Source organism: Canis lupus, chromosome 9, assembly GCF_011100685.1.
Source record: "Canis lupus familiaris isolate Mischka breed German Shepherd chromosome 9, alternate assembly UU_Cfam_GSD_1.0, whole genome shotgun sequence".
Lineage (NCBI taxonomy): Eukaryota > Metazoa > Chordata > Mammalia > Carnivora > Canidae > Canis > Canis lupus.
The window spans coordinates 29,967,685-29,992,514 of NC_049230.1; the positions used below are offsets into that span (position 1 = coordinate 29,967,685).

General features: G+C 41.1%; 1 protein-coding gene across 3 annotated transcripts in view; it reads left to right on the forward strand.

The window, feature by feature from the left end:
* The first annotated feature begins 14,977 nt into the window (after positions 1 to 14,977).
* The window catches only part of TOM1L1 (target of myb1 like 1 membrane trafficking protein), a 48,612-nt gene continuing 38,759 nt past the window's right edge, over positions 14,978 to 24,830 (forward strand). For 2 of the 3 annotated variants that reach the window (XM_038547786.1, XM_038547787.1), the window contains exons 1-3: positions 16,122 to 16,312; positions 18,655 to 18,739; positions 20,764 to 20,842. In XM_038547786.1, coding sequence (XP_038403714.1) covers positions 16,255 to 16,312; positions 18,655 to 18,739; positions 20,764 to 20,842 — 222 coding nt within the window. In that variant the 5' untranslated portion in view covers positions 16,122 to 16,254. Of the gene's footprint in view, positions 15,019 to 16,121; positions 16,313 to 18,654; positions 18,740 to 20,763; positions 20,843 to 24,830 lie in introns of those variants that run through there. The other variant, XM_038547788.1, reaches the window with a different exon arrangement.

Here is a 24,830-nt window from a genome sequence, read left to right on the forward strand (position 1 = left end):
AAACATCTGTGTTTATGGCTGTGTCAATTAAGCAGTTTGATATCAGGGTCTGAAGTTTCAAGAAAAAAATGCCAAAGATACACACTTAGAGTCATCAGTACATTAATTGTATGTAAACCCATGGGATTGGATGACATCACCTGGAGAGAGTCCATAGATAGATTAGAAAGGAAGGTTCAGCCCCCAGGCATCTGACATTTACAGATCTAAGAGAGAAGCATGGTCATAAAAAAAGTATCATCTTGAAATAGGAAGAGGCTAAGAAACTATACTTATGGTGTCATGGAATAATCAAGTAAAAAGAATGTTTAAAAACAAAAGGCAAGAGAGCATCAGTTGTTTGAATGCTGCCAAGAGCTCAATAAAATTAGACAAAGAAATTATCAGTGGATCATCCTAGATCATTGGTAACCGTGATGAAAGAAGTTTCCCTGAAGTGATAGAAAAAAAAAAAACACTTAAAATGAGTTGAGGAGAGAATGTGAGGTAAGGAAATGGAGAAAGGGAACATAATTACTCTATGTGAAGAGGGATAGAGAAATGGGAAGGAACTTGGAGGTCATTTGGGATTGAGGCAGGTTTGCACCCCCTGTCCCTGTGTCAGACAGACTGTATTTGCCTCTGACAGCTTTACCATACAGCAGGCAGGTCAGGAAGAAGAAAATAATACCCCCAAATCTAACCAATTACAATTATAATAAATGCATAAAACAGAATGACATTTACTGAACACCTATGATAGGTAGGGTACTATGAGGATATACAGAGAGAAATCAACATGGAAAGATGAAGGCAGTTAGATAATTAAAGGAAAAGCCAGAGTGTGACAACTCTACAGCAGAGGTACAAAGTGTTTTGGGATCAAAGAGAAAAAAGGGATTGATTTTTGCTGAACTGTTGCTAATCTTCAAGAAAAACAGAGGATTGGGACTGTTTTCATGAAGGATAGAGAATTAACTTATAGAGGGGCTAGTTTGCTAGGCACTAATTAAGAGAATAGTCAGTGGAGCAGTAAAAGTGGAAATATATCCGCTCCAATTACATTCTAGAGAATAATAACTAATATTATGTAATGTCTGACTTGTAAAATATCTTTGTATTTTTGTTTTCTGTATTTATGGGAAATAGAAGGGTTGGATACCTGCAAAGTGAGAGAGGAAGAGAAAGGAGAAGAGGGAAGAAATGGAAATCTAAAAGGAAAGAAATAGATTTATTGAGCATCTATTAACCTATTCTATGCCAAACGTTGTTGTGGTGCTTTCACATCTATCCATCAACTCCTCAAATCTTTGGCCAACCTTGCTTGGCCCCCTTTATTTCAGTACTAATCCCTAGATGATCATTTTAGAGAAAACTACATACAGTTTTTTCTGAAGATGTCTCCCAATGAGTGTATGTCCTCCCCCAATATAAATGAATAATAGATTATGATTCTTCTGTAGTTATTAACTGGGCAACTATTAATTGCAAGAATCTCACCTGGGGTGGGTTGGGGAAGGGCAGGGAGTGGGGGAATATTTTTTTCATTATGAAGAATTTCTAAACACTGAGAGACTGCAAAAGGTAATCTTGTATGGTGGTCTCCAAATCCATTGTACAGCTGGATCCTGGGAAATGCTTTTTGAAAATGTAGATGACCAAACCTCCCTCCACCACCAGCACTGAGCCCCTGATTCTGTTGATCTGATGTGCAGGTAAGAGGCTGCAAGGTGTAAAAGATCTTTCGGTAATTTTGATGTGCAGCCAGTTGTGGAAAGCACAACTCTACTACAGGCAGTTCTCTCACAATTTATGTTTTCATGACATGATTTGACTATAATAGGACTGAAAAATCAGGGCATATTGTTTGCATTGCAAGGACAAGTCTCAGTACAAAGGGGTGGCCAGGAACTCACAATGCCAAAAGGGAGCAAGAAAATCTGTCACCCACATGGTATGGCAAAATGCTTTTGCTGACCTATTGCAGCTACTATATTTGAAAGATCCAGAGCTTTGTTTTGCAATAACATTGAATATAACAAGTCATGAAGAAAAGAGTATGAGATGTTCTGCTAATGAGGATGCTGGTGGTTAAAGGGAAAGAAGCCATTTCATTTGAGAAAATTAAACACTGGATATCTGCTCAGTGATATTTGAGGTTTATAATTACATACTTTGCCTATAGAAACACCCTCATTATTGAAAATTTTCAGGAAAAATAATCTATTTTATTCCATTTGAACGGTTGTTTTGATAACACTTTTAAAATGTCACCATGTTTCTTTAAATAATGCAACTAATATTTAATAGCAAAATAGATGACAGTCTCTGCCTGTGAACAGATATCATAATAAATATGCAAATATGCATGTGTGGCTAGAAGCAAGCATAAGGGGCATCTAATTCTGCTCAGGGGGGTCTTAAAAGATTGGTAAGAATTATGTTGAAAAGGTAGGGGGGATATTAAGAAACTACTTATTGCATTTGTTTATCTTAACCTTTTAGGTGTTAAAAGAAATTTTCCAGTACCTTTGTTTATTCTACAATCTCACCACTCTACTAATTAGAAAGTTCTTCTTGAATGCTCTAAATCCCTTTCTATGTAATTCCAATTCACTCCCAAGAGGATGCTTTTGTTGACAGAAATCCTGCTTATAGACATAGCACTTGGATGGTTTGATTTCCCTATAGAGGCAGGTATTGACAGCCAACTCAAGGCTCTTTCTTCTCCCTCATCCTCATCTGACTCCTTCCCAAGGATGAGGCAGGCTTGGGGGAAGACAGGGCTGCCTTTAAGGAGCCAGAGTGCTGATCCAGATGACTATACTTAGACTGCAGGCTATGCTTTTAGGTGTGGAATTTTTACAGGTGCTAAAATGTCTTTGTATCAGCAGAGTCTTTCTCCCCTTTCTGTAGAATTCCCTCAGATACTAGGCATGGCCAGGACTGCTTCAAATGGGAAGAGACCCACCAGCTCTGTCACTTCTCATGCCCCCCTTTCCTAGGGCTGGGCAAGGACAGTGCCAGGACAGGGACATCTTTACACTGAGGCACAGGGCTTTTTTACATTCTAGCTCCCTTGGCATGGCTTCTTCTCCCAGCAATGGGACAAAGTTCCAGAATTGGAAGTGGACTTTGGAGGGAAAAAAGTAAATTTGGCCATTTCCCCACCTTTGGTTCTAAGTTCTTAACTAAGCCAAAAAGGGAACTCTCTATAGTTTAGCTCCCTCTAGAGTTTTGTATTGAGGTTTGAAGACAAATCTTGCTAAAAACAAAGTGTTTACTCTCCTTTGCCTCCATTGTGTTTATATCATTCAAACTGATTTTGTTCAAGTCTTTTCAAGTGACCCAACCCAATTTCATCCCCATTCCCTCTTTATAATGCCCTCAACTCACCTTCCCCACCCTGTGGAAAACACAAGTCAATACTGGGATCTGTGTTTTCAGCCTCAGTTTCTAAAACTGCTACTCCAGGTAACTAAATGTATTCAGGTTGTGCTTCCTACTTCCAAGTAGTAATTTTTCTGTGAAGTCAATTACTGAAGAGTCCAGGTCTTTCTACCCAGCACCTGCCTATTAATTTGCTATGACCAACCTACAACATCTGTCAACTCTTCTCATGAATTAATAGGTCTGTAATTAAAATCCAACAGAGAGCTCAAAAATTAATTAGGACAGGAAACAGCCATGTGAGCAGCATGGAACATAGCTTTCAATAAAGAAAAGACAAGCTTCATGTAAAACAAGGGTATGCCACAGGCCTCTATCTCTGCATCAGCTGGTGCCTACACTGCCTTTTCTGATCAGTTACCTCATTGTGAAGGTGACTCACAGAGGCTGCCATGTAGTGAGCATCAATCCATCGCATTGACTGTCTGACTTGTTACTCAAAATATAATCCAGGGGCGTGTATTTCTCCTGCTTACAGAAAAAAATAAAAATAAAAATTCGGAAGGATCCAATATCTCATTGTTCACACTTGGGTTTTCTTCTTCAGATCTCCATGCTCTGTGCATGGAGAATTCTCTTACATTTTCTGAAGCTTGAGCTCCAGGGCATACTCTGTGGAAGCAGGATGTGCAGTGGTTACATACACTGGAAGCAAATGCATCTGCTTGCTTACTACAGGACCTACAAGTTATCAATACACTGTGCCTTGGTGCCTAGTACATGGCAATTTTGCAAATCTTAGGTGTGCTATTAATGCAGTTTGGTCCCTAACAGAAAAACAGTAATGATGTCTATTTTCACCTGCTCTCAAGAGAGGATGGCTAAGGGATTCATATTAATAATTCCAATGTATTCTCAGATCTGTAAGAAATAATTTCCAAAGGCAGAGTGCCATGTTTTATGCAATGTTTGACAACTGGCTAAACTTTTTTTCTTAACAATAAGAATAAATCAGAGAAATAAAATATCTTTCAGCATAGCTTTTGGAAAAAAAGATAGGTTAACAAATCCAAGTCCCCTTCAAAAATAAAGTACCTTTCTACCCTGAGTGGCTGTAAAAATTGTACATTCTTTCCCATTTTGTGAAAGAAAAGGACAAAAATTTCTTCCCAAATCTGTTATTTTAAGATTGGCAGCCAGAGAAGGGGACCATAAAACACTGTCAGAGATGACAAGGGTTGAATTAAATTCCAGGGACTATTAAGAGTGATGTGAAGGACTCATCTCTGGCCAGGGATAACTGGACATAAAAGAGTATTGATTAATAATGTAACCTTCCTTTAAACTTGTTCCCAGGCAGCCCAAAATCCTTCACTACATTCAGGTGAGAAATATGAAAGGTTTCACCAAGATCTTCAAAAGAAGCAACAACTGGAATAAACTAGACTTGTCATGGAAGAATTTCTACCATATGGAGCCCTAATGCCTCACTGAGCAGCACAGAACGGCCTGAAGGGGATACACATTCATGCTTGTTCCTCGTCAAATGCCCCCAGAGAAAATGTCTGTGCTTTTTCAAGGAAGTTTTACTTAGTGTTACTCTATTCAAAGACCAGAGAAAATGTATAAAACTAACAGTTAACAGAGAAATCTCCTTACATAGCCAGCCATATCTGGTGATGCATATTTGATGTACGACTCTGGTTCCCAATGTATAGGCAGAGGACAGTGTTAGCTAGGCTCTTTGGAGTTCTCAGAAACAGAGATTCACTGAGGTTACCTCTAGCAACAAGGAATCAGCTATGAAAAAAAAAAATCAGCTATGAGGTTTCATGTGGAACTAAGAATAATAGAAGTCCCCCAGGAACTCAAGAATGGCCAGACTGAAGCTGGAATATGGATTAAAAGCTGTAAGATTTTTTTTCAGGACACACAATTCTCAAGACCCATTGTCTTGACAGGAAATTAGCATCAAAATTTTGACAGCCACTCTCCCCACCACCACCAGGTGGTAATCTTCTCAGATTCTCTACTATTGGTATCATTAACCAGCTACTCCACCGTCTACTTGGATATTATTTTTTTTTATCTTTTGGCTTTAGTTTACTGATACTCTCTGACTACTCTTGGCTCCTGGTGTGGCTGATCCTAGTAATAATTTTTGTATCCATCTGTCTATCCATCCATCCATCCATCCATCCAATTTATCAAGAAATACTGATTTCTTCAAAAATCTCATGCCAGCTTCCTTCCAAGGCTGCTCATTACCTTGAGACTGGCTAATAGATTTGCTACCCATACTTCAGGTGCCCTTTCCTAGTCTAATTAGCGAAAATGGTAGCATCAGATGATTTGGAACAGAGACCTGCAAAGTATGGCCCACAGGCCAAATCTGGCCTGCCATCTGTTTTTTTTGTACTCTGATTCATTGATGTATTGTCTATGGCTGCCCTCACACTCCAGGGGCAGACAGAATTAAGGAGTTCCCACAAAGTCTAGAATATATACTGTCTGGCTTTTTACAAAAAGTGTCTCCTGATCTCTCAATTAGAACATGGTCAAGTGTTCGAAGCAAGGACAGGGTTTGTACATCAGTTTCCTCAGGAAGAGCTCAGGAGTATAGCAGGTATTCTGAAGCTAAAGGCCATAAGGAAGCTCGGAATTAAGTCCTTAAGGACAGATGCATACTATAGACCAAATAGATGTACATTTAAATGCATATAGATGATTTTTTTGTGAATAATATATAAATTAATTCACTTAAAAGTGATATTTATACTATATTATCTCTTTAGTAACTTTTTCCCCCTTTATGAATTGGAATGTATCTCCAAGTATGCTGGGGAGCCCTGATACAGAAATATCAAAACAGGACATGATCTGAAAAGCATTTCTATCTCACCCTGGGATAAAATTAATGTTGTTGTATTTGAGCATTCACCTTATAACCTGGGCCTGAGATTAAAATGAAATACTATGATTTCTACCACTTCTATTCCAGGCATCCCAAAACTCATCCTTTTTTGAAAAGAAGCCAATGAGGGAAAACCATAATCACTAGATTCCAGGACTTGACAAAAAGTGAATTTTCCTTCCATCTGCACAAAGAAATTAACTGTGCCCACTAAGTTATGAGTTCTTGGGATGCCTGGGTGGCTCAGTGGTTGAGCATCTGCCTTTAGTTCAGGGCATGATCCTGGAATTCCGGGATCGAGTCCCGCATCAGGCTTCCTCCAGGGAGCCTGCTTCTCCCTCTGTCTACATCTGTCTCTCTGTGTCTCTCATAAACAAATGAATAAATAAAATCTTAAAAAAGAAAGTTATGAGTTTCTTCCTTTCTTGATTGTGAGCACTTGGAGCACAAAGATTGGATTTTACCTCCTACATATATCACTGATTCCTTATGCGTTTGTAGAATGAAGAAGTGAATGTTGCCATATGTTCTCATAGCTCAGTTAGCAAAGCTGACATAGACCTTTAACTGTAAAGGACATTGGACACACCATTGTAACTGCTCTCACCCCTATAGAGATGGAAAAACTCTAAAAGCAAAAGTTCTGCCTGTAAGGGAGTCAGGGGCAGAATTTTTGAGATCCAGACTTGCTAGAGCTCCCTTCCCTTCCTGGGCATTGCATTATTTGTGCTCAGGCCTACAGTAACAGATCTGGCTCTAACCCTATGCTTCACAGACCCTTAATCCATGTGGGTATCTAATCCTCCATGCAAAGTTACTTCCCAGTCTGTGCTTCCGTGGTACTACTGTGTCCACACGTTTAGTCACCACTTAGACTAAATAGCAATTATCATTTACTAGACATTTCTCTCACTAGATGAGGAGCTCATGCTATGCCTCTGTGTGATAAAATTTAATCATGTGTGCTAAGTGAAGGAATGAATGAATAAATGATCTAATAAGGATGTAAGATATAAAGCTTGGTTCTCTCGTGTCTTCCTAACCATCTATGCTAATTGATTGTGACCCACTTCCATTACTAAACCCATCTCCAACTTCACACCTTTATATATTTTTTAAGATTTTATTGTATTATTTATTTGAGAGAGAGAGAGAGAGAAAGCACAAGCAAGGGGAGGGGGTCAAGGGAGACAAAATCTCAGGCAGACTCCTTGCTGAGTGGTGAGCCTAATGCACAGCTCCATCCCATGACCCTGAGATCATGACCTGAGCTGAAATCAAGAGTCAGATACCATTTAACCGGCTGAGCCAGCCAGGTGCCCCAGCCTCACACCTTTCTAATGGTGTAGGCTCCGCAGGCAGGCTTTACTGATATTTCAAAGTTTGCACAACTGTAGATTGTATTTGTCATCCAGAACTTCAAATCCTAGACATGGCTTTTGTTAATCCATTCCCTCCTGCAGCGACCTGATCCTTGATACATGTCAATTCTCCCAAACAACCAACTCCCCTAGACCTCCTATCTGCCTGCTAAATAAAGAATACCAGGTTTTACTCTAGTGCCAGGTTTTAGTGCCAACATAAGACCCCAGGAAAATAAAATGAGCAGAATCATTGTGTTTCCCCTCAGAACAGCTAGCCTTTAGCAGTCAAACCCCTGAAAAACACAGCTGATTGAGGTTCCTGGAGCACTCCCTCCCCATTCAGTGAAGCATTCTGCCAGAAAGTGGCTGCCCCTCTAGGCCTTCGGGAGAATTTGATAAGTTAAACAAGGCTGCCCTCTCGTGGTTAAAAAAAAATTATCTGTATAAAATAAAACGCATTCTATCCTCCTTGTATAAGAAATTCGGGCACTCTATTGAAAATATGAATATTCATATCTTTTAAAAAGCGGATAATTTAAAGTACACTGCGGTAAACTTCTAAAATAAAATTGTAAGTGAGGGGATCCCTGGGTGGCTCAGCAGTTTAGCACCTGCCTTTGGCTCGGGGCGTGATCCTGGAGACATGGGATCGAGGTCCACATTGGGCTCCCTGCATAGAGCCTGCTTCTCTCTCTGCCTGTGTCTCTGCACCCCCCCACCATCTGTCTCTCATGAATGAATAGATAAGGTCTTTTAAAAAATTGTAAGTGAAAAGGTATATTCACAGTTTAAAACCTGCTCTAGATTAAATTATAATCATCAAGTATTCATGACTGGTTCCAGAATTTAAAGGCAGTTGGAATAATTCCTTGATATATGGGATTTCTTTCTTTCTTAGATGATTTATTTTAGACTTTGGTTGCCTTACACAACAGTAACACAAGTTCCCTTCATTCACGAGCAATTATCTAGGAAGTAAGTACGAGGGAGTTTCAATAATTCTAAGACATTCTTTGTTTCCTCTCATATTTTAACATTTCTGATGCATTTTTACAATTGTAGTCTGTCATAATTGATCACCACGCAGCAGTAGAGATGTTGTCATTGCCTGGACACTTGCAATCTATTTGTTATTGCTGGTAACTCACAAAACAACTGCAGCACCTTGATGTTTTGGTCCCAAATCTATTTAAGGACCATTGGGGTGGAGAAGAGAGAGTCCTGCTCCTTGTCTGAAAAACCTTTCATGGACACTCTTTGGTAAGATTAAGAAAGCACCACCATTGAAACTTGCAAAAAGGGTGTCAACAGCTTAAGAGAAAATACTAAGAGAGAAAAGGGGGCACTCTTAAGAAATGATGTGTTCTCAGCGCTCTTGATGACACAAAGGATAACATGGTGCTGGAAAACGCATTGACACACTGACATTTCTAAGTCAAAGAGTGAGTCGAGAGATTTTGATTTTGTATGTGAAGAAAAAAAAAATTTGTTAAATGTATTTTGCTTACATTTTCCTTTTCATTCATGAACAGAAGTCCTATGTACCAAAAAAAAATTTTTTGTCTAGTTCTAATAAGTCTCAAGGGGTTATTTAAATAAACATAAACTTTCTAAGTGATAAGGAAGCAGGAAGTCATCATTTAATTGGGAACTTGTTTTTCTCTTTTAGTAGTCCCTAAAACAACAGTGCATCTTGCAACAGAAGGCATTTCAGCTTCAGTGAACTATGGAAAGTACTAGCAGCACTGCCATCACTGAGTGACACAGTGATGAATAAAACAGACCTTTCTCTGCCTCACAGAGCCAGCCAGTAAGGGACAGACAACTATAAACATGCAAATAAAGAAATGAGACCATTTCAAATACTAGTAAGTGCTGTGAAGACAGTGACACAGAGGAATAGGATAAAGAGGGGCTAGCATGGAGAGGGAGGCTTTAGATCAGCACTACTATAGGGAGAAGTCCAAGAGAGTGCACCATCCCATTACAAGAGCTAAGAGAGGAACTGTGTTCAAGAAGCAGGCAGAGTCAACTGTGACAAATGATATTAGGAGGGAAAGCAAATGAACTGAGCAGTCTGTCCTTAGTATAGTATTCACATTTGAAAGGTATCTTAAAGCTAGCCTAAAGTGGGTTGAGGATGAACGAGAGGTGTGGATATAGGAGCAAATATTCATCTTTATGAGTAGGTCTGCTTTCAGGGGAAGGTCTTACCCATAGGCAATACAGGGTATCTGGAGGGTATGTTTCGCAGTGTAAGTGAGAGCAATAGTAAGTCCTGCGAACAGGCAACAAGTAAACAAATAATTGCACAAGACCATTTCAGATTATAATCAGTGTCATAAAGGGCATAACCATGATGGTATGGTAGAAAGTAGGGAATAGGAGCCTACTTTATTTAGACTTTGGGCTTTAGCAATTAGTGAGCAGCAGTGAGATGCCAAGGCATTTGCTCAGAGTGTTCAAATGTTTTGTCATTTAGTCTTGAGACTCGCTTTCTGAGAAACATGGAATTAGCTCCATGTTCTAGATAAGGAAACAGGTTCTGAAGGAATGATTTGCTGGTCAAAGCCCACCGTTGGTGAACAGAGGTACTGGGATCTGAACCAATCTGGCATCTAAACGAAATGCCTCTGTTCACCTTGCAATCTACCTCCTCTTCTAAGGCTCTCCTATAGAACAAACTTCCCAATAGCAGCCCACTGCTTGGCTCCAGCCTTAGATTCCATTTCTGAGTCTCTGGGGTAGTTCAGAGCCCCATTCCCACAAGACCTTTCTTCAAGTAAATTATTCAACAAATCACACATTATTCATACTGTACTAATAAAAATTAAATGCATGACTGGCATAATGCTTTTGGGTGCTAATAGGATCCTCTCTTCCCAAACAGGTAACACCTACATATTTAAACATGACATTTAGGGAGATATTGCCAAGCCTCACTATTTCAGGCCACCTGGTAGACTGGGTAAAAAAAAAAAAAGATAACTAGTTAATATTTACTGAGCTTTGTTACATGCCAAGCACCATTTTAAGTGCCTACATTCATCATCTCATTATTTTTCAAAACAACACTATGGATTTGCAATTATTTTTATCATCTGGGAGCTGTTATTTGAACCCAGGTGAGCTGACTTGCAAATCTGAGCTAGATTTTCAAAAGAACACACAGGAATTAAATTACAAACCCCAAATGAGTTAAGTGTAACTGATGAGATCATGAAATCAACAGAAAGGCAGTTGGCTTGGGTTATGAAAATACTGGTTCCCTTAATTTATTTTCCAAATTGTGTTTAAGCTTCACAGGAGGGACACCTGGGTGGCTCAGTTGGTTAAATGTCTGCCTGTGGCTCAGGTCATGATCCTGGGGTCCTGGGATAGAGCTCCACATCAGGTTCCCTGCTCAGCAGAGAGCCTGCTTTTCCCTCTCCCTCTGCCCCACCCGCTGCTTGTGTGCGCTCTCTCTTTCTCTCTGTATGTGTGTGTGTGTGTGTGTGTGTGTGTCAAATAAATAAATAAAATCTTAAAAAAAAAAAGAAGCTTCACAGGAATTCAGCCAACAGATGTCCCTTTGTCCCAGAACTCAACGGAGATCCTTAATTGTAAGGATAATGAGGGAAGCTAATGGAAAGCACTTGTTTGGTTTAAAGTTCAATATTGGAGGAAAGGTAACTGTTTAAAGTCAATCAACATACTCCTACTTGGCACTGCTGGATGAGGAACAGTGGGCTAGATGCTACAGGTCCTCCTTGAGATTCATGAATGATCCTTCCTCTGGGGGCAGTGATAAAAAAATTGGAAAAGAGTCTAAGCTTTGGAAGCAAACCCAAATTCACCCCCTGATAATGAGTAACTTTAGCTGAGTGAGTAGAACAGGAATGATTCTTAATTTATAAGATTATTATGAGACTTATTGGAGATACCAAAGCACTTTATACAGTGGCTAACCCAATAAAAAGTAACAAGTGTTAGCTTCCACCCCTCTTATGTGCCTTGTCCTCTCTCATCTTGGGTCTCTGAGTTTGGCTGAAAGCCCACAGACATGGAATAAATAAGTGCTTGGTATGGGGTTTGGGGAGAGAAGCCCTCTCATGGGAAGCTGATACGGGTGATCCCAAGAGCTGGAAGAGAGGGAAGGTGGGGCTTTGAAGTTAATTTCCAGAATTAGAAATAGCTATGATTTAGTATTTTAAACATAACTGTGGAAATAAAATCAACATATATGTTTGTACATCCAGTTTACAAGAATAACGGGTAAATTATTATGTGAAAGACAGTAAATTTTAAAGCTAAGTAATATATTTGTTGACGCACAGGATCTTGGCTGTGTTTGGGAGAACGTAGGCTTCAGTCCAATTTCCTCCCTAAACAGTATTAAGGCTTATGATATTTAAGAACTGCCAGATTGAGTAGTGTCCATAAAGGGAAAAAAGCAAGGGGACAGAGAGAGACAGAGAACACAGAGTAGGGAATCTATTTCCCTTTCTATGGAAAGGGAAAAGTTGGAGACAACTTCAAGATATTTTATTTGTGGAATAATAGTACCATTAGCCCATCTAGGAACATTTAAAAGTCTTGATGCCCTTGATGCATCTCAGGTTTGCAGAATCAGTCTTTGAGGCTGAGACAGGCATCAGTACTCATTACAGCAATCCATGTGATTCTAATACATCAGTAACTGTCTTCTTCAAAAATGTCAGGTAGGATATGGAGATGATAGAGAAAGCAGATGAGTATAATTCTAGATGTATTAAGGTTAGGGTTCTTTTTTTTTTTTTTTTTTTTTTTTTTTTTTTTTTTTTTTTTAAGGTTAGGGTTCTGACGAGACATCCAGGAGGGAATTAAGGACTGGATCTCAGAAAGAATAGAGGAGCTCAAGATTTTGGAGAGCCATTTATGTATTCAGTAAACCTTCGTTACAGCCTGCTAAGTGCCTGGATAGCAAGTCCAGTAAATAGGGTCCCGTTCCCTTGAGGGACTTCTATCTGAGAGGCAGGGAACAGATTTCTAAACAAAGAAGTCATATAAAGTGTTATGGGCTCTAAGAAGTCTATGTGTAGGACTTGGCTGAAAAGCTCAAAGAAAAGCTTGGCAGTGGTCAGAAAAGACTTCACAGAAAAGGGACCAGGAGAAGGGACCTTGAGGAAAACAGAGAAGGAGGAAAAGGCTGACTGTGGAACTGTGGCAAGCTAGAGAGGAAAATGAAGCCCAGTGAAGATCTTGAGAAAGAGCAGTCAGAAAAAGGAGTGTAGGATAGAGAAGGGCCCTGAGGTGAGGGGTGGGGAGAAGGGTGGCTAATGGGAAGGCCATCAGAGGGCACTTCACTAGCAAAGTGTGTGAAAATGTGTTTACTTTGGTGTTTCTAATCTGTAAAATGGTTATAAAGTTACTGGTTTCATAGAGCTATTATAGGATTAAGTGCTTGCAATGTATTTAGAGAGTAGCTACCATATAGTTCTAGTACAGAAAATATAACATTCTTGAACAAGTGCAGAGAACAGCAGGACTCTGTACCAACATATATGACTGCCCCTATACTACCTTCTTCCAGAGGTTTCCCTTAGAATCAAACAGATTCTCTTTAAAAGAGTGGGGAGGAAGGACTGTCGTGCTCAATGAGCAGATTCACCTAGTGGCAATATGAGCTTTGGACTCAGGCAGCCATTATTCTAACTCTAGCCAATCTATGTATTAGCTTTATTTTTCTTAAATTCAGAAATTTCTTAATTCACATCTTTGTAAAAATAAGGTGAATTCTACTTGCTTCCAGGATCATGGAGACTGCATTCAGATAGATTTCTAGTTCCAGCTTACTTCGTGTATTTTAAATCAAGGTTATTTACTTTGCTTCCACTTAGCATTATGACTTACATATAAATGTTTAGAAGTTGCTCTTTGGAGGGGCCCTTGAGTGGCTCAGTTGGTTAAGTGCCAACTCCTCGTTTTCAGCTCAGGTCATGACCTCATGGGTCTGGAGAACAAACTCCAGATCTATAGGGCTCTGCACTCAGGGAGCTTGATTCTATCCCTCTGTGTCTCTTCCCATTCTATATCTTCCTCAAATAAATAAATAAATCTTTTTTTTTAATTTAAAAATCTTTAAAGTCTTTTAAAAGAAATCTGTTCTTTGGAATTGAAATTTTGGTGAGAGTTTTGCTCCTGGTGTACAGAAAATTTACTATTGTTTGTTTCTAGGATTCCGTCCCCTTCTGTGACCTTAACTTGGTTGTGAATTCTACTATCCTGCTTCCAGACCATAATGGCACTGAGTGGCACTGACTTTTTTTTTTCATGGATAAATTCTTTATTTAGACCAAGAGACAGAGCATAAACACGCGTGCATGCGCGTATACACACACACAATGTAAAGGCATTTCACAGGCAAAGGGATAGGCAATGGGGGGAAGAAGCCACGAGAGCAGCTAGGGGCCTACAATGGTTATCATTTCTTGGAATTGCTGCTTAAAAGCTACAAGGAAAAACCCACTCCCAGTGAAGTCCCAGGCCATAAAAACACAACAGAGTTGGAAGCAGAGGGGTCGTGAAGAAAGTGGTAGAGCACAGAAAAGAGAAAGCTGCAACCACCATCACACCCTTCTGTGCATTGGGGAGTGAAAACCTTCTCCCAAGGCAGAGCTGCAATCCTGGTTCTGTTCACCCAGCCATAACATCCTGAACGCACTTTTTGCTGCTGTTTCTCCTGTTCTCTCAAGTGCCTCAATTCGGTAAACACAAGAAAATAAATAAGTAAAATAAAATAAATAAAATAAAATAAAATAAAATAAAATAAAATAAAATAAAATAAAATAAAATAAAATAAAATAAAATAAAATAAAATAAAAACAGAGGCACCTGGGGGCCTCAGTGGTTCAGCGTGTCTGCCTTCGGCTCAAGGCGTGATCCCAGGATCCTGGGATCAAGTCCCACATCAGGCTCCCGGCGGGAAGCCTGTTCTCCCTCTGGCTATGTCTCTGCCTCTCTCTCTGTGTCTCTCATGAGTGAATAAATAAAATTTTTAAAGAAAAAGAAAAGAAAAAAAAAACTTCTCACATAAGAAGTTGCAGAGTTATGTTAAAAATCTGTCTAGATGTTTGGTTCCTTCCTAGTTCTCAATCCCTGTTGGAAGGCCACTGACACCACTAGCAGCCTAAGCTAAAGTTGACTTTCTCTTTAAGATTGTTTGATTGCAGGGTTCAGAGAAAGTGAAATACCTAGAATCTATAACATGGAATGGAGATTGGGTGGGTGATGTCACAAAAGAGATTTTCAACAGTGTCAGCAGGCTGTAGTTACGCCTAAGGAAGTGGATAAATGGCACCATCCAGAACAGCCACTCACCCTGGATAAGCAGGTGGAGAAGATCAATTACAGGTAGGACCAAACCCATTATAAGGAACACCATCACAGTAAAGATGTTTCATTCTAGACGTTAGAATCCCAGGTATTAGCCCACTTAGGTCAAGAAAAATTAGAACAGAAATAGGAAAAAAAAAAAGTTAACTCCTTGGCACCACTGAAATTAGTTTTGACTTTTAAAGTGTAAGACTAAGGACGTAGGTCAGAACAAGTCCTCTTTGATCTCTCTAGTCACCAGTTCCAGGGCCAAAGAAGGGGTTTGTGGAACTGGCCCAAGTTGACAGCAAAAAAAAGCAAGGTCTGGTGGGACAGGGAGCCCATCCGATGGCTAACTGCCATCAGCTGGAGACACCCCACTCTTGGGGTGAGAGACTGTCAACATGGTTAATCAGATGTTAATTGAATGCACAGGAAAAGGAAATAAATTCTGCTTCTGAAAGGCAGCTGGGAAGGGCTTGGACTGCTGAGGCTCGGATTTACATTCCAGAGCCGTCCAGAAGCCGAACACTGTGCTGGAGCTGGAGGAAAGCCCCTCTGCTCTGCGCAGCTTTACTGGAAAACACAGCTCCCGGGAGGGAGTGGGGGAGGGTTAGGAGCCCACAGCGTTCTCGGCGGCGCCCCGGGGTCCCTCAGGAGATGGAGGCGAGACAGAGGAGGCCGCTCCCGGGCGTCCCTACGTTCGAAGCCTTTCCCTCTGGCCAGGGATCACCACCTTTAGAGGTGGGGCCTCGCCTCCCGAGGATCGCTAGGGTGCGAGCGGGGGTGGGAAGTATTTCTATTACTCAATTTATTTAATGGTTAAATATTTATTTGGTGGGTGCCAGACACTGACCTAAGCGGTTTACCTCCTTAATTCTCCCAATAATCCTGAGATCTGTGCGATTAACCCCACATTTCCCTCTCTACTGAAGGGGGAGCAGGAGGCGCGCAGAAGAGCGGCAACCTGCGGAGCGGGCGGCGGCGTCGGAGCGCGGGTCTCTAACCGCCCCCGCCCCCGCCCCCGCCCCCCCCGACTGTGGCCTCCCAGGGCTGCGGCCCGCGGCTCCGCCCGGCACGTGGCAGGTGCGCGGGCGCCCGGTGTCCCCGCCCCCCGCGCCCGGCGCCCCGCAGCGGCCGGGCAGGTCGCGCAGCCTCTGCCGAGCCCGGGAAGCGCTCGGGCGGAGAGGAGGAGCCAGGGGCACCGAGCGGGTGGAGTCGGGAGCCCGAGAGCGGTGGAGGCGGATTTCCTGGGCCCGGCTCGGAGGGGCTACTATGGCGTTTGGCAGGAGTCACCGGGATCCCTATGCGACCTCCGTGGGCCACCTCATAGGTAAAAAGCCGGGGGGGAAGGAGACGGCCAGGGGAGGCCTTGGGGACCCGGGGCCCCTTCTCGCTTGACTCCGTTCTCAGCCTCGTCCAAGTTGGAGGAAATGCTTCCCCTCCCCCTGCAACTTTCCCAGGGCACCCGCACCCCACCCGGCCCCTTCGCGGCATCTCCTTTGGGCTGACTTCCCAGCCCCCCTCCTCCCCGGAAGCCCTCCTTAAAACCTGCGTCCCTTCTGGCGCTTCCTGGGGCGTGGAGCCGGACAGGTGAGCACGCACGGGCCCCAGGTGTGGAACGTTTGGGCCTGTGCGCGGAGAGGGCGAGCTCCTGGGCCAGGGGAAAGTTGTGCCTCCAGTGCGCTCGCTGCGCGCTGCAGGGCACCGTGTGGCTCTCTCTGTTTTCGCCGAGGAGGCAAAGAAGGTTCAAAGGGGCTGAGTGATGTGACCTCACTGTCAGAGGCAGGTCCCTTTAAACCGGTTCTCTCTGGCGCCAAGCCCACAACAACCTGAGTTGTTACTTCTGGGTAAACAAAGAGCATGAAAATGCCCAACCCTGGAGTGAAGGAAGCGAAGCGGGGAGCAAAGGAGCAGTCCGGGGTCACAGGAGGCCCGGGGAGGAACCGTGCACGTTATTTGCCTAAGTCCTTTCTTCTGTGGCTGCACTCTCAATAACGTGCTGGGAAGCAGAAGCCAGGGACTGGACTGTTTTGACCAGCACCAGCCGCCTTCCTCCTCGCTTCCAGTCCTCCCTTGGGGACCAGGTGTGGCACGGTGCCTGTGGATGCCAAGCAAAGCGTGATCATGTCAGGAACCTAGTGGGCTGATGAAATCCTGAGAACCTGGTGGTTACAGGAAGGAGGCTCAGATTTGGACAGTTTTGCCGGCAGCTCAATTAACAAGGAACCCTCCACTCAACCTGAACCTTAGTTCCCACATCTTTGGAAAATAAGAGTAACAATCACAGAGGGGGAGAGGCTTTCTAAACCGGCTATATGTCCCTTTTGGATATTAAAATGAACTTTGAGCAGAAAGATTCAGACTGCATCTTCATAAGCCGACGAATTATTTAATGCTTTAAATATTTACTGATTGTCAGCTATATGCCTAGACCTGAAGAAAGAGGAGACACGGTCTCAACCCTCTAGGAACCTGCAATCTTGTAGGGAAAAACACACAATTACGTAGTAACTACAATACATACCTTTGTATGTAACTACAATACAGTACCCTTGCAATACAAGGAAACTGCAAAAACACTCCAAACTTGTGTAAAGGGAGAAACTTGGTCATGGCTTCTGAAGGGTGAATAGGAGTTTTCTAGGAAGATAGGAAGGTAGGAGGAAGCACATGGAGTGGAGAGCAAGGAATCTGGCAGAAGGAATGACAGTATGTGTCTAAACAACACAAAGTTGGTCAGCTTTGTCCGTGGAGTGCCAAATTCAAATAGCTCTTTTCCTAGATTGGAAACAGGCTAAACTTGAGGGTTCTCTCAACCAAACCCTATTCTTTCTTCCTCTTCATTTTTTTATGAAGAGGAAATTTTCTTTCCATTCCCCCTCTACCTTGTGTTTTCATTCTGAGGATCTTATCCTTTCATGAAGGAAATATATTAAGCTCATTTAGGTTCTCAGATGGCATTTTGTATTCTTTAGGAGAATGGCTAGAGAGGGAAAAATATCTGCTTGTTTGATGAGCATTCAAGTCAGCCTGGTACACATTTGGTTAGTACAAGTGCTAGGAGTGACCTTGCTTTAATGTTCAAAGATATAGACCATTTCAGTAGTTCTGGTCTCTTTCTCAACGTGGCCCTCTCTCCCCCGAGAATAAATGACTTTAAACAAACAAACAACTAGACATCAAATAAATTTGAATGCTAGTTCTACCTTGTACTGGCTGTATAGCCTTGGGTAATTTCCTTAACTTCTCTCAACTTCTGTTTCATCTATAATAGTGGGTTAAATGAAGTTGCATAAGATGAAATACTTTGCACTATGTACTGCACTTTGTAGGTGGCTGCTCAATAGGTGCTTGTCCTCAGAAAGACGGGCAAGCAAGCAGATAGAGATTTAGCCAGCCTATCCTGGCCCTACAGCCTGGTGTTGTGCCTACAGCTTTTATTAATAGATCATTCATTACTGCTGTAATGGCAGCACTCTGAACTTGAGTTCCAATTGATTCCCAAATTACTGGGAATTGCTCAGGGGAAAAAAAAAAAACAAACCCTCTTTGCCTTTTGGAAATATAAACTTAATTGTACTTGCTAGCGAACCCCAGGCAGGTTATTTCAGCAAGACGAGAGATTTTTTTTAATTCTGTTGTAGCTCAAACTCAACAGCTTTTTCTTTGCAGAAAAGGCTACATTTGCTGGAGTCCAAACTGAAGATTGGGGCCAGTTTATGCACATCTGTGACATAATTAACACTGCCCACGATGGGTGAGTACAGTGTGTGGTGCACACATTTGCCTCTGATAAGAAGCATCAGAACTGCAGCACATTTTCTCTTAAACTCTTTGTTTTCTTATTGAGTGTTTTAGTCACCCCCTGGGCACGAGTATCTTTTGAAGACCTATCTAGTTGAAACAGAAAGATACCTACTTATTTCAGCATGTGGAATATCTGAGAATCCATTATAAAATTTTTCTCTTTGCCTTCTCTTTAATAGTTTAAAATTTTGTCCTTGTGAAGCTCAAATTCCTTTTTCTTTAAAGAGAGCAGAATTGTTTCCTTCTTTAGAAATTCCCCTGCTCTGATACCACTATTATATGCTACTGTAACGGAAAAAATATTATCCAGAAGCTAGTGAACTCCTGGTGGTGACCTGTCCACCAGGTTGTCCTGGGCAACTATCATTATTAACCAGGAAATCATCTAGCAGTTTGGTTTTTTCCCTCATTATAAGACATTTTTTTCTAAATGTCAGCTCGCTCATGTTCATGCTGTGTTCTTAAATGATGTGCTATCCTTTGTTGTACTTTTTAAACTTGAGGAGATTGAAGATTTCAAAAAATCATTAAGGCCAACTATTTTGTGAATTTAGTCTGAATTGCAAGTTGCTGTAAGGGATATAATTCTGTTAATTTTCCCGTGCTTGTTCAAGATTTAGTCTAGTTTGGTGGTGAAAAAAAAAAATTACACTTATTGACTATATTGGTTGTATTAAAGTAAGTACTTAGGGTGTTTATGGTATTTTCCCTATAATCTTATTTACCATATTTGGTTCCTCTGAAGGTTTTCTTCACGGATAATACTAATTTTTTCATTGATAATATCAAGGGAATATCAAAGAAAAATTTTTCCTCTCAAAAAAGTATCTTTATTCTTAAACTTTGCTGAGAGTTTAATCCTAAATTCTATATACAATGTTTTAGAAGTATAGATATCTATATACTTATAGTAGTTACAATTCTATATAAGCATGTATAATTGGGGGCAGCCCAGTTGGCTCAGCAGTTTAGCGCCGCCTTCAGCCCAGGGCATGATCCTGGGGTCCTGGGATCAAGTCCCATGTCAGGCTCCCTGCATGGAGCCTGCCTCTCCCTCTGCCTGTGTCTCTGCCTCTCTCTCTCTCTCTCATGAATAAATAAATAAATCTTTAAAAAGGCATGTATAATTGTCACGTAATAGAAATTCTACCTGTGTAAACACAGACAAAACTTTAAGGAAATATGTAAAAAGGGTTTGTTTACTTTTTTCAGTATTTTGAGATATAATTAGCATATATAGCACTTTGTAAGTTTAAAGTGTGTAGCATAATATGACCTACATGTATTATTAAATGATTACCACAATAAGTTAACATTTATCACTCTATATAGTTACAAAAATTTTTTTTCTTGTGATGAGAGCGTTTTAGTGTCTACTCTTAGCAACCTTCAAATATCCTGTACAGCACTGTTAATTATAGTCATCCTATTATACCTTACATCCCCAGGAGTTATTAATCTTATAACTGGAAGTTTGCACCTTTCGACCACCTCAAAGTAAATATTGATCCTCTACTTTTACATAATTCTTTCTTTTATAATGTAAAATCGTAGTCTATCAGAAGCTGACCTACATGGTCCTAATTCTTCCTACATCACCTACCCTGGAAGGTGCTCTGGAAATAGTCTTAATCAAAAATGGTAACCTTCATTGTTTTGGGAATTACATTTCCTGTAAACCAGTTTTGTGCATTGATAGAGGGATAGGGATATGAGTGCATTTCGCATGTAGTTCTTTCTAGGCAATACTATTATGTCAGCATTCCATTTGATTCTCTCAAGGGGATAGATAGTATTGTCTGCTTAGATGAATGAGAAAACAGATGAATGAGATGTTAGGTAACCTGCTCAAGCAGAATCGGGGCCTTGGTCTTCTCTTTAGCCACTCCTCTTTCCACAAGACACATTGCTTTTCAGAGACTGCTTATTTTCAGCAGTGCCTACATTGATGATGTCACTGTATTATTGCTATAGGCCAAAAGATGCAGTAAAAGCTTTGAAGAAAAGGATTTCCAAAAACTACAATCATAAAGAAATCCAACTCACTTTGTCAGTAAGTACTTTTAACGTTATACTCAAGACTAGGATTTCCTAAGCCATAGACACCTTCTGTTTTGGGAAGGGAAAAAAATATGTATATATATGTATTCACAAACACGCACACACACACAATCTGAGATAATTAGCAATAAGTTATTTAGAATATGAATTAAAACTGAGACTTACAGAATTGAGAGAGCTTTGCTGATTGTCATATCATTTAATTTCATGGAAAGAGTGTGTTCCTGGAAAATCAGCTTTTCCAGGTCAGGAGGTCAGAACTGGTAATTCCAAACTTGTAGATACTGAGCCAATCAAGAAGTCTGTATGTGTGCTAACCATGAGGAGAATTGAAGTCTTGAAAAATGCTTCCCTGTTAGCTTTTTACCTCACTTGAGCAGCTCTGTGGAATCCTGAGGTGCTGGCAGCTCATTAAGTTTCAACCAAGCTCTCCTGTGTCATAGGATTCGGAGACTATTCTTTGTTGATTTAAACAGTGCTGTGCACCTTATTGTGTGTGACTTGGGTGTGGGCACTTATTGGATGTGTTCCCATTTTTCTTCTCATCCTTGGCTATAGGACCTCTTCAGTCCCTTTGGTGAGTTGCCATCTTTACTATGGTATGTTTTGCAAGCCCTGCCTGCTGCCTAAGTGAGTGAGCTCTACAGCTTTCTCATTTCTCCCGCATGCTTTTGTTTCCCTCAGCCAGGCACTGGGCCACAGGGTTAGGGCCCTAACCAGCCAGCATCACCCTCCCCTTGGGGGCTCTCGGAGTGTATGTATATCAAGAGGATGATGGGGCTGAGGTGCACACAGGCCCAGTGTTTGAGTTTCATGGGGAAGAAAACTCCTATCTTGCTTGGAGAGTAAGAGAATGAAAAGAAATGAAATGAGTGGTCTTGACACTATCTCTGAAGAAATCCTTCAAGTTAAGATGTGAACATGGTTTTAGAGACCTTTTCCTCCTTTACCTCTTTTTTATCCTTTTCCTTCTGTCTTGTCCTTTACTCATAGCAGCCACTTTACTCATAGATTCCACTCCTAAAATGGAGGGGAATCTAGGCTATCTCAGGGCTACTAAAGATTGGAGAATTAACTGAAAAAGGTAAGGGAAGAAGATGAATTTATGACTGATGTTTTAGCATTTGGTATTATTTCACCTTTTTATGGTTTATTCTGTGTATTGAATGTGTCTTTTTCTTGCAGTACCCAGCCTTCTTGGTAATTCTGTGGTTGCTTCTTATCCCTATCTCCTTGTCTTTCTACATCCTGGTTCCTTCTTTGCATATTGAGCTAGGGCCTTTCTTGAGGAAGCGGGGTTATTCTAGAGGGCTGTCTCTTCTCGCCCTCTGTTTCTCTTTGGGTTCCCATTCTTTGTCCCCTTTAGGTAATCTGATCTCTCAAGCTGTACTACCAGCTAGCTGCCTGTTCCCATTACCTGTTCCACCTCAGATAGCTGTACATCTTTTATCTTGTGTTTTCCACACCAGAACATGAGAATGAGAAAATCTAAAACTTATGCCAAATAAGAGGGAGATCATGGGTTGAGGATCAGAAAAGCTCCTCATAGGATACATGGGTGGCTCAGTGGTTGAGCCATCTGCCTTAGGCTCAGGTCGTGATCCTGGGGGCCTGGGATCAAGTTCCATATCAGGCTCCCCACAAGGAGTCTGCTTCTCCCTCTGCCTATGTCTCTACCTCTCCCTCTGTGTCTCTTATGAATTAAAAAAAAAAAAAAAAAAAAAAAGCTCCTTGTTGTTAGGGTCAGAGTTCATTAAAGTACCTACTTCTTGGGTTTTCTTAAAATAGGCGTTTGACTCATGATAGCCTCCCACATATTTGCCCAATAACCTCACCTCTGACTCGTCACTGCATTGAAAAGGTGTTTATGACTTCAGAATGGACTTTAATATTAACTTAAGCCAGGCCTAATTATGAGGGAAATTAGTCACAGAATCATCCAATGTCTGTCAAAGCAATTAAATGTTTACCAATCAACTCTTTAAAAATTAATCCCCATATGTGATGCTTCCATTTTATTATTCTGAAGTGATGAGAGCCTGTCAAAGTCAATTATAAATGTTCTTTGAAGTATGTGTCATTTGGTTTCTCCATGGACTTGTTAGCTTTGATTAGGTCTGATGGGATTGGACTACACTGTGATTTCCTACTGTCAGTTGGTGAAATTTTGTCAAGAAGCCAGTAGTTTTGTTTTTTAAAAAGCATTTTGTTACCAAGCTTCATAACTCCTAGCCAGAGGCTAACCCTTTGAATGAGTCCATTGTGATAAGCCTCAGCAAGATACTATTATTGTTAAGTGCAAAGCAGTTGAACAGGTTCTTGGAAATCAATTAATTAATAGGCTTTTGTGGAACACCAGATAGGTGGTGAGCTATAGGGGCTACAGAACTTCTATAAAATGTGTCCATTCGTCCAGGAGCCCTTTGTAGAGTGAGTTCATCCCCTAGGGTGGCCATACCTTGGTGGGGTCTTCAGCTTTGAATAGCCGATAGCCTGGTTTACTATGCTTGGTTCAGAAATTTTTTTGCAAGAACTAAAACTACCAAGTAGCTCTTTTTCTTCTAGTCTTTGTAAGAAGAATACTTATGTCAGCTAATCAACATATTCTCTCCCAATAGAAAATTATCCATGGTGGGATGCCTGGGTGGCTCAGTGGTTGAGCATCTGCCTTCAGCTCAGGTCGTGATCCTGGGGTCTGGGGATCGAGTTCCTGTGAGGAGCCTGCTTCTCCCTCTGCCCATATCTCTGCTTCTCTGTCTCATGAATAAATAAATAAAATCTTTAAAAAAATTATCCATGGAAACATATCAAAATAGTTACCATATATTAAGATCCTGCTATGTGTCTGGCTCTTCGTATACATTATATTTCATTTAGGCCTTACAAGAAGTCTCTAGAGGGAGATATTATTGGTTATTTTACAGATGAGAAGACTGAGGCTTAGAACGATAAACAGCTTCGAAGTCCAGCACAAAAGGAGATTAGTGAGGCTTGAAGTCCTTCTCTAAACTCTCTTGGTCCCTTGGCTTCTAGGTTGCCTATCCCGCCTGAGATTATGGTGTCTTGGTTGTCCTATTTCAAAGATAGCTTATCTGAACACAATCTGAACATCGAAATTGTACCAAAGCCCAATTTTAAAATGGAGAAAAGCAACACCTAAATTTTTCTAATTTGCCACAATAGGTTCTAGTACTTAGTGGACTCTAGGGTGAAAGAGGTACCAGTGACGTAATGGAAGAGGTGAGCTAGAAATAATTAGTCCTGAAATTCTAGATTCCAGGGGGAAAACACAAAGGGCCATGATTTGTGATCTCCAGATGTTAACTTTCTCAGCATTTTATGTTGACTCTCTGATTTTATCCATGTAACCTCCTGGGAATGTTACCCATTACCATAAAATATCAGTGATCCAAAGATAAAAATTGGTTTGTGAAATATTTAGCAAGAAACTCCACATACATTTTACCATTATGGAAAGTGAGACTTAGAGGCTATCTTGCCTAATGAGACTGCCTAATGGGTTTGGTGAAGTATTTCTATAAATTCCCATTGAACTAGTTGTTCCTTTTCTCTCTGTATTTCACCTAGTAACTCATCATAATGCATCCAGCAAAAAGTCATTCATTATTCAGCTTTTCAACTTAACTTTCTCTAAACAACTTGCTTCAAAATGTTCATCTGAATAGATTTTGGGTTTTGTTTTTATTTTCTTTTGCTTTATAATTTTTCTGTGTTTCAGGGGCACCTGGGTGGCACAGTCAGTTGAGTGTCCTACTCTTGGTTTCAGCTCATGATCTCAGGATCTTAATACCAAGTCCTGCATTGGGCTCTGCACTTAGCAAGGAGTCTGCTTGAGATTCTCTCTCACTCTCCTTCTTCCCTTCCCCTCCTCTGCTCATGCACACGTGTGCTTGCTCTCTCTCTCTTTCTCTCTCTGAAATCTTTAAAAATCAATATTTTCTGTGTTTCACATAACCACA